General features: G+C 57.6%; 3 protein-coding genes across 3 annotated transcripts; all 3 read left to right on the forward strand.

Moving 5' to 3' along the window:
* Positions 1–437: 437 nt before the first annotated feature.
* LOC126085597 (cyclin-P-like) lies at positions 438–844 on the forward strand. The gene is made up of 2 exons (XM_049901162.1): positions 438–517; positions 598–844. Exons 1-2 carry the CDS (start codon positions 512–514, stop codon positions 841–843), a joined length of 252 nt encoding a protein of 83 aa, XP_049757119.1. The 5' UTR covers positions 438–511; the 3' UTR covers position 844.
* An 862-nt stretch (positions 845–1,706) lies between these two features.
* On the forward strand, positions 1,707–4,397 carry LOC126086307 (cyclin-P-like). The gene is made up of 6 exons (XM_049902459.1): positions 1,707–1,745; positions 2,270–2,443; positions 2,521–2,676; positions 3,207–3,365; positions 3,453–3,598; positions 4,217–4,397. The coding sequence occupies exons 1-6, from the start codon at positions 1,707–1,709 to the stop codon at positions 4,395–4,397; spliced, it is 855 nt and encodes a 284-aa protein (XP_049758416.1).
* A 2,604-nt stretch (positions 4,398–7,001) lies between these two features.
* TTC9B (tetratricopeptide repeat domain 9B) lies at positions 7,002–9,409 on the forward strand. The gene is made up of 3 exons (XM_049901384.1): positions 7,002–7,428; positions 7,955–8,137; positions 9,207–9,409. Exons 1-3 carry the CDS (start codon positions 7,002–7,004, stop codon positions 9,314–9,316), a joined length of 720 nt encoding a protein of 239 aa, XP_049757341.1. The 3' UTR covers positions 9,317–9,409.
* The last annotated feature ends 21 nt before the right edge of the window (positions 9,410–9,430 follow it).

Genomic DNA, 9,430 nt, shown 5'->3' on the forward strand with positions numbered 1-9,430 from the left:
GCTCCTTTGCACAGAAAACACACTCACAAAACAAAGCCGTTGCCGTGGAGTCGATTCCGACTCATAGAGGCTGGTGGCTTCGAATTGCCGACCTTTTGGTTAGCAGCCAAACGCTCTTCCTTAAATCTTTGCTAAGTGATTTATAGTTCTCAGGTGTTGAGCTTCTACTTTATCAGGCCTTATGTGAACACTAAACAGACACAACCTCATAAAATCCTCACAACATCCCTGTTGGCTGAGTTTTGAAATAGTCCCTAATTTACAGGAGAAAACTGAGGCTCAGAGGCGCTGTTTCTGGTCACGATTAATACTGTTGGGATTTGACTTCAGCTGTCTGATCTTACATGGCCGGAGGGGGCAGAGCCAGCCAATCACGACCTGGAAGGCGGAGCCTATTTATCAACACTGCATATACACCTGCCCAGGTGAGGCGTGCACAGCGAACCTTTAAAGCGCACGTCGAGGGCCCCTCCCTCCAGCGGGAATCAGCCGGCCGACGCCAGCCTGGAGGATGCTGGTGAGAAGCAGGGGCCCAGGATCCACATTCCGGGTGCGGCCTCTCTGCTGACGCTGACCCCAGGCCCCTCTCCCTCGCAGAGTCCGGCTGCGTCCCTCGATTCAGAGCCTCCGAGCGCCTCCCTCCCCGACGGCGTCCCTGCGGCCACGCGTCTGTCCCCAGGAGGCCCCGCGAGGCCGCCGGGACCGTGGGCGCCGCCGGGGCTGGAGGAGGCGCTGGGCGCACTGGGGCTGGAGGGAGAACGCGAGTACGCAGGGGACATCTTCGCCGAAGTTATGGTGAGCGGGTCCGGGGCACAAGTCCGTGACCGGCGGCCCTGGGGTTAGGGTTAGAGAAGGCGAAGCTGGCCCACCTACCCAGTAAGCATTTCCGGACTCCCACCTGGCCAGCCTCCTCTCCCACCTCTACCCACTGGCTTTCCTGCTTCCCTGGCCTTCTTGACTGGTTCTCGCAGTTTCCACAGCTCCAACGCCCTTTCCCGCTTCGTGCCCCTCACCATATTCAAGCATCTCCTAATCTCCCCGGACTGCTCTGCCCCTCCTTTGCTTCACAGCCTTTCCCATGGGTCCCTCACTTTTATTCATTTGACAGACAGAGATTCATTTAACAAATGTTTCTGAGCACTGTTCTAGGGACCAGAGATACTGTGATGAGCCAGCCTGTCCTCATTGTAGGGAGACAAACAAGCAAATAGGAGATAATTTCAGAGGGGCCACAAAGACCCAAAACAGGCCATGGGACCATCAGATATCTGTATGAGATATGTCACATTGGAAGAAAGACTGAAGGGATGAATTCATTGACTGAGCATCTTGTGTGTGTCTCTCCTGGGCTGGGTCTCTGTTAGGAGCTGAGATCCAGCTGTGAACTGGACTGAAGTCCTTGCCCGTGTGGTATGGGCAACTCTAGGGGGTAAGCAGGCAAAACGCAGAGAAACACTGGACACCTTCAGAAAGAAAGTAATGAAACAGTGATAAGGTGGAGGGAGGAGTACAAAACAAGGGAACCTTTAGCTGAGACTTGAATGACAAGAGAAGGAACCAGCCATGCAAGGAGCTGGGGGCTGGGGAAAGGCCATTTCAGGAGAAGGAATAGTAAGTGCAAAGGCCCTGGGGCAGGAATGAGTTTGGCATGGTCTTGCAGCCAGAAGAAAGCTGCTGTGGCTGGAGTGTGAAGTATGATGGGAGAGATGGAGGAGGGGATTCTGGAGCAGGGGCAGGACCTGAAAGTGTGGGAAAGGAATTAGGATGTTATTCGGAGGGTACTGGGAGCCAAAGGTTTTTTTTTTGTTTTTTTTTTTTAATTTATTGTTGTAGGGTTGCTATGAGTTAGAATCAATTCTTTGGCAACTAACAACAAATGTGTGTGTGTATAAACATTTGCCGTTTCAGTATTTTTTTTTTTTTACACATACAATTCAGTGATGCTAATCGCATCCATGTTGTCCGACCACCACTACTGTTCCCAGGTTTTCATGGAATGCTCTTTTTTTTTAAGTTGGGAAGTTCCTTGGTCAGATTTGAACTTTAAAAAGTCCCTCTCAGAGCACTGAGAAGGGTTGGTGGGTTAGGGTTGGTGGCCAAGTTTGCTGTCCGGGAGCCCAAGGGGAGACAATCAGGAAGTCAGACTGGAGAGGTCGATAGGGATCGTCCAGGGCAAAGCCCTGGCTTCTAGACGGGGACAGGGAAAGAGGAGCCGATTTGAAGGCCCAGTTTGGGTGTGGCACCGGTGCGATGTCTAACTGGAGTCCAGGAGGCCGCTGCACCCAGGACTGGAGCTCAGGAGAGAGGCCGAGGCACAGGTGTGGAGAGTGAGGCTGGCCCTGCCCAACCCCAGGTGTGCCGCGCGCTGCCAGGGAGGGCCTTGCCACCTGCTGTGACCCCGGAGATGCGCGCGCTAGTGGTGGACTGGCTGGTCCAGGTGCACGTATGTACCAGGGAGGGGGTGGGCCCGGGCCCACATCGCAGCCTGGGACCCCGGTAGTCACCCATGTCCCTCCCCAGGAGTACCTGGGTTTGGCGGGGGACACGCTGTACTTGGCCGTGCATCTGCTGGATTCCTACCTGCGTTCAGGCCGAGTGCGCCTCCATCGCCTGCAGCTCCTGGGCGTGGCCTGCCTGTTCGTGGCTTGCAAGGTGGAAGAGTGCGTGCTTCCCGAGGTACTTCCGGGGTGGGGCGCCTACTGTGTGCCAAGCAAGTTGCTCAGTGCTTCACCTACTCTTGGAATCCTAACATATCTGTATGAGGTTGGGACTGTCAACGTATCCCTTTAACAGAGGAGGAGCCCGAGGCCCAAAGTCAAGTGGCTGGGATTTGACTCGCCCTTGAAAAGTTATAGTCCGTCTTGAGTACTTAGGGTTAACACGTGTGAACGCAGTAACATATCAGAACTGCCTGTTGAAGTAGACAGTAGTGTTTCTGTTTCACAAACGCGGAACTGAGGCTCAGATTGCTTAGATGAATAGCCTTGTGTCACAGTGAATAAATGGTAAGGTTTGAACTCAAACCCCGGTCTTACTGACACTGAGGGCAGTGCTCTCCACGACCTCCAGGCACAAAAATCAATGGCCCATTTTACAGACCAGGAAACTTAGGTCCAGGTTGGGAACTGAACTGATCCTAGGCCCTCCAGGGCAGGGAGGGGAGAGCTGGGGTCCCGCGTCCCTCTCTTCCCCCGCTCCCTCTGCAGCCTGCCTCCCTCTGCCTCCTGGGGGCCGGCTCCTTCTCGCCAGCCGAGCTGCTGCGCGCAGAGCGCCGCATCCTGAGCCGCTTGGATTTCCGGCTGCACCACCCCGGCCCGCTGCTGTGCCTCGGACTGCTCGGTGCGCTGGCTGGGAGCAGCCCCCAGGTATGGAGCGGAGGGGCGGGGCTCGCGGGGAGGGGCGGGGCTCGTGGGGAGGGGCGGGGTCGGACATTTCCACCTGCGTGCCGGCAGGTGATGCTGCTCGCCACCTACTTTCTGGAGCTGTCCCTGCTGGAAGCCGAGGCTGCAGAATGGGAGCCGGGTCGTCGCGCAGCTGCCGCGCTGAACCTGGCACACCGCGTGCTCGATCGGACTGGGCCCGAGCCAGAGTTTTACAGGTATGGCCGCGGCGGAAGGGGTCTCTGCGGCTTCAGGAGCATCCTTTCCGGGTCTGTCTTTACTGCTTCAGAGAATGAGAGACAACTGGGGCGCGGAAGGACTAGACTTGATTTTCCTGGTCGTGGGAGAGAATGGTGTATCTGCCCAGCCTGGGGATCCCATGTTGTTTTTCCTCAGGGGTGTCAGAGAATAGGGTGTCCAGATTTAGAGACCCTTTCTCAGACCTGGAAGTTGCGCTAGTGTTCCTGGCTTGATAATGAGGGGTCTGCCAGACCTTGAGTGCCCCAGCTCCACAGCCGGTCGCGGATGGGGTGCCCTTTAGCTGCTGTAACCCCCCACCTGCCCATTAGCCAGGCCATTGGTGGCAGGGCAAATCCTCGTTGCTCCCAGCCCGTGCTCGCGCAGAGCTGTTCGTCTGCCTGTCTTCGGGCTCCCTCTCCTGTCCCCGAGGTCCTCTCCCACGTGCCTCCCCCCGTCACTGTCTAGTTGAGGCTGGTCCACCTGTCCGACCTCGAGAGCCCCTGAGCCTCCCCCGGCATCCAAGTCGGGGACCCGAGTCTCAGCTTCGAGCCTCTATTTCCACCGCCCAGCCCAGTTTCCCCGTCTCCCCACCGCAGCCCCGCGGAGCTGGCGCCCCTGGAGCCGTGCATGGCCCGCGCCGCACTCCGGGGCCCCGCGCCCGGCCGCGCCGCCGTCTTCCTCAAGTACGCGCGGCCCCAGCGTCAGGGCACCAGCCTGGCCGCCGCCCGCCTGCTCCGCCGCCCGGAACCCCGCCGCCCCGAACCCGGGCCTCCCTGAGTCGGGAACCCGGTCAAAAAAAGACTCCTCTCTGCATGTGTACGTCTTTCACTTCATTAAAGAGTTTCTTTTTATTCCTAGCGCTCTGAATCCTCATTGGCCGAATGCGCTCCCCTCCTTCGCGTTTGATTGGTCGCTTCCGAGGCCTCTCATCCCTCTGCAGGTTGTCACCGAGGCTCTTAATGGCCACTGGGAGATGAGATTCGAATCCCGAACTTCTCCGCGAGAGGGCGCTGGCGGACTTCCCCAAAGTGCCGCTCAGCGGGATAAAACGCGGATCGCAAACTGAAATGCTTAGGGGAGACGCAGCAAGGAAAATCACAGTGCAAACTGAACCACCCTCCGGGCCTTACGTTTGGGAAGAAACCGGGAGGGTTGGGGACTGTGGGGGAGTGAGCATGCCCATCCCAGTCATGAGGAATGCCGCCCTGATGTTGCCAGGTTTTCAGATTTTTGTTCAAGTGAAGCTGAAAACCTGGAATTCCATAAAAATCTCTGCTTTTTTATGTTGACAACTAATTCAATATTTTTTAACGGTTGTGGAAGTCCAGCACATCACATAGGCTGGTATATGCTGGTCACAAGTTTGTGATGTAAGGATCTTTGATAAAAAGAGTTGAGTAACTGCGATGGGATTTCTTAGCCTCTGAAGAGCCTATGTTTCTAGGGGGCCGATTATAACGCCAGCCTGACGGGGTGTGTTGAGGCTGTGAGTTCACATATATGTGAAGCGTTTAGGACAGTGCCTGACACGTGGTAGGTGTCATCCCAGTGCTAGCACTGCATCGTAACAGCACTGTGAGTTAGGCACAGTTGTCCTGTTTGCTACTGTGTCCCTAGCACCTGGGCACTTAATAGGTGCACAGAAAATATTTGCAATATATCAATGGCTGTCTACTTTTTAAAAAAAAAAAGTTTTTGAAATTGTGTTAAGTATATAGATGACAAAACATCTGCTCTTTCAATGATCTTCACACCTGAATCTCTTTTAATTAACACACACACACACACATACACACCCATGAGGGGCAGAAAGGTGACCACGCTGCTCTGAAATTCAAACTGAGGAATATGAGACTCTTAACCAAGCCTGGGTTTGGAGGTGCAGAGGGGAGGAGGTTTCCGCCCCTGAAGTGCTCAAGGTTGGAGGACCAAGGGTGGGGGAGAGACTCACTCAGCAAATGCACTTTACAGCAAAGTACAAGGAGAGACAGAGGCAGATGCTGCTGCTGGGGTGGGAGGTGCTGTGTTCAGGTTTGGGCCTGTTGGGTGGGACCTGGGCCTCCAGGACCTCTTTTCTCACTGGTGGAACTGGCCTGCCGGATAGGCCTCCTGAGCTTCATCTATTCACTCTTCCAGCAGTTATGTGTGGATGGCAGCTCAGAGCGAGGCACTTAGGATCATGTACTTCACAATCTGATGGAAGAGAAGAAATGCCAGCAGTTGTTGGTAATTGCCCGTTGCTGTACCAGCCCCTGTTCTAAATGCTTTCCCTGCATAATATAGTTCAGGCCCTAGCTTGCCTATTCTCCTCGAGACAGAGAAGGAAGTCAAGGTGGAGGAATGTCAAAGTGCTTGGTCAAGGCCCCACAGCTAAGGAAGCAGCTAAGGTGGATTGGAGGGCTATGCCCTCATTCACCCTCAGTTTTTCTTTGAAAATCCTCCCACATGTTTTTTTCTTTGTGCACTCTGTTATTATTGTACAACTCAGTCTGGGTTGCCACTGACTGGTGACTTGTCCAGATGGTGTGTCCGATGAGGGTAAGAAGATCTGTCATTTACACAGAGTTACGCCCTCGTCCAGGCAGTCTTCACTCACTGCCTTAGCCTAGGGTGGGTGCCTCTTACAGCCTGTGGCACTTTTCCCATCTTGGCCCCAAACCCTTCGCCTGTGCCTCTCCCAGCCCAGCCGGACCCTTCTACTTGTGCTTCCCTTGATCACTCTGGGATGTCACTGTCTGGGAACCGGTCTGTCTCCCCCGCTGGACTGGGAGCGCAATGGGGGCAGGGCTGAGGGATGAGTCTCTGCTTCGTCTCAGCATCATTCAGCACAGGGCTGGCCACAGAAAAGGCATGAGAGGGTATTTGTTGTATAAATAAATGAATGATCTCCAAAGCTGATACTGTCCCATGTTACAGACGAGGATAGAGTTCCAGGTAACTCTGTGTGATTTGTCCAAGTCATACAACCGGTGAGAAAATAAGCGAGGATTTGAATTCGGGCAGCTTGAGTCCATATCCTGTGTTCTTACCCAATACGCCAAATGGTTAGTGGGCTGAAACCAGCTTCCCACGAGGTTGAAATCTTTCTGCTTCTTTCCCCAGACTTGTCCTATCCTCCTAGAAAGCCTCGGGTTTGGGCATGGGGGAGGCGAGCGGGCAGCAGGGTGTGGAGGATGAGGGGCTGGGAAGAGGGACAGGCTGGCTGCAGAACTAGGACTGGGGCTGATTTGAAGGTGGGAGTGGGGACGTCTTGAGGGGCTTCTCTAGACCCCTAGGGGGCAGACAGAGTCGGCTGCCGGAGGCGCGGGGGCGGAGGGAGGGTGGGGACCGGCCCTGCGGGGGGCGATGCGGTAGCTGCAGCGGCCGCGGGAGTTTCCCACAATGCAGCGCGGCGCGCTGTCCCCGGCGCTGATGCTCAGCGCTGCCCCGGAGCCTCCGCCGCGCCCTCCTCCCGCCCTCTCGCCGCCGGGCCCGGGCCCCCGCCATGGCTCGGCTCGGCCCGGTGCTGCTCCGGAGCCGTCGGGGGGCCTGGGCGCGGCGCTCGACAGCAGCCTGCGGGCCGCCGTGGCGTTCAAGGCGGAGGGCCAGCGCTGCTACCGCGAGAAGAAGTTCCGGGAAGCCATCGGCAAGTACCACCGGGCGCTGCTGCAGCTGAAGGCGGCGCAGGGGGCCCGCCCTGGCGGCCCGCCCGCCCCCGCGCCCGCCCCCGCCCCCGGGCCCGCCGCCAGCCCCGGGCCGGCCCGCCTCAGCGAGGAGCAGCGGCGCCTGGTGGAGAACACGGAGGTGGAGTGCTACGACTCTCTCACCGGTACGGCGCCGTCGGGGGGCTAGAGGGGCACGCGTGGAGGGGGCTGGGGGCCTGGGGGGGCCAGGGCTGCGGACCGTGGGGGGAGGGCTTGGGGGTGCACGGGGCCACAGGGGTCTCCTGACGGAGGCGCTCGGCGCCGCCGACGAGCTTTGAACTGGGTCTTCAGGCCCCACGTCCTCTGAGTGGCTTTTTCCTCCCTGCCAGCCGCGAACCTAGGGTGAGAAAAGCCTGCCCTGGGTGGGCCATTCACGGCCCGGTCCCTCACCTCCGCGCTTAATACTCGCGGCTCCCGAAACCGCCCAGCTAATCGCCGTGTTTTTGGCGCCCTCTGGCGGCGGCGCAGATTGATTCTATTCTGGTTGGTCAGCAGATTAGCGCCCCCTGCTGGTCCGAGCAAACCCTTGGGCCGGGCTCAGCTCTGGGGAAGGGCGGGGATTCCTTGCAGGCTAGGAGCTGGGCTCCCCGAGTTCAGGCAGAGTCTGGGGATGCCGACAGACTCTGAGAGTCCTGGCCGGTGTCCCCGCAGCTTGCCTGCTGCAGTCGGAGCTGGTGAACTATGAGCGCGTGCGCGAATACTGTCTCAAGGTGCTGGAGAAGCAGCAGGGCAATTTCAAGGCCACCTACCGCGCTGGCATTGCCTTCTACCACCTGGGTGACTACCCACGCGCGCTGCGCTACCTGCAGGAGGCCCGCAGCCGCGAGCCCACAGGTGAGGAGCGGGCGAGGGCAGGGCTGAGAGATGGATTCAGGCAGAGAAATGGATCAGAGCAGACAGTATAAAGACAAGGACTATCTCACGAGGGGGTAATATAGTATCTTACGACTTGGTGAGGATTAAATGAAACGATGATAATAGTATTGTATCTCAAACATGTAGCCCAGGGCCTGATAGTACGTGGGGAGGGGGGCGCAATCAGGGCAGTGAAACAGAACCATCTTGACCCAGAACTGCTTCGAGAAAGTGCTGTTCCACCCACCCAACTTCCCCTCTGCGTCCACCTACTCCCTACATGCCACTCACCAGCTCACCACCATTCATCTTTCCATCCCTCCACCAGCCTTTTGCCTCTCGCCAGCGTTCTCCTAACCCTAACCCAGCCACCTCATCTATTCAGTCCCTGACCCAGCCATGATGTCTGCCATTCACCTAGCCAGCCGTTTACCTGTCCACCCACCCGACCTCATCTCCATTCGCCACCCCCATTCACCTGCTCACTCGCTGCCCCATTCGCACCCTCACCTGCCGCTCACAGGGTCACCAGTGGTGAGCATTTGCTGGTGGCAGACCCCAGGGAGACAATGCCAGGGATTTGGGGGTGGGGGGACAGAGCCTGTTCCTGCCCTCTGGGAGATCACAGGCAGTGCGTCTGTGTGCATAGGCAGACAGGCACGGTACTCAGTTTGTAGGCAAAAAAAAGCAGGATTTGCCTTCCGGTTCTGTGGTTTACAGAGAGCAGGCTCTTGCAGGTGTTGCTGGAGGATGAGTGGACGTGTGTGCGGCAGGGGACATTCCTGGCGAGGGGAGAGCAAGTGCAAAAACATGGAGCTGTGGAGCGTCTCCACTCTGCTCACTGTGGCTGGGCTCCGGGTGGGGGCTCTGGCAATACGGGCTGTGTGAGGCGTGGTGTGCAGAGGGAGAAGGGGTGAGAGGTCATAGGCCAGGTGCAGGGAGGGCTCTGGGGAGCCACTGAAGATGGGACAGTGGGGAGTGAGCGGAGGTGGTGCAGATGTCACCTCCTGCCCCAGGACGCCAGATAAGCTGCCACCCTCCCCTGCAGACACCAATGTCCTCCGCTACATCCAGCTGACTCAGCTGAAGATGAACCGGTGCAGCCTCCGGCGGGAAGACAGTGGGGCCGGGGCCGGGACTCCGGATGTAATCGGCTGAGGCCACACCGGGGGGACTGTCCCTCTCCCCACCCCGCCTCCCCATGTAACTGCCCCCTGACTCATGTGTTCTGTGGTAAAGCACTTGTCACTGGTGACCATAACTTTTGTGTGT

The sequence above is a fragment of the Elephas maximus genome, chromosome 11 (genome assembly GCF_024166365.1).
Source record: "Elephas maximus indicus isolate mEleMax1 chromosome 11, mEleMax1 primary haplotype, whole genome shotgun sequence".
NCBI lineage: Eukaryota > Metazoa > Chordata > Mammalia > Proboscidea > Elephantidae > Elephas > Elephas maximus.

Coding starts and splice junctions, on each gene's coding strand:
- TTC9B (XM_049901384.1), top strand. CDS start 7,002: ATGCAGCGCGGCGCGCTGTCCCCGGCGCTGATGCTCAGCGCTGCCCCG. Junction 7,429..7,954: donor GTGCTACGACTCTCTCACCG/GTACGGCGCCGT, acceptor GTGTCCCCGCAG/CTTGCCTGCTGCAGTCGGAG. Junction 8,138..9,206: donor CCGCAGCCGCGAGCCCACAG/GTGAGGAGCGGG, acceptor CCTCCCCTGCAG/ACACCAATGTCCTCCGCTAC.
- LOC126086307 (XM_049902459.1), top strand. CDS start 1,707: ATGGAGGAGGGGATTCTGGAGCAGGGGCAGGACCTGAAA. Junction 1,746..2,269: donor AGCAGGGGCAGGACCTGAAA/GTGTGGGAAAGG, acceptor ACTGGAGTCCAG/GAGGCCGCTGCACCCAGGAC. Junction 2,677..3,206: donor AAGAGTGCGTGCTTCCCGAG/GTACTTCCGGGG, acceptor CTCCCTCTGCAG/CCTGCCTCCCTCTGCCTCCT.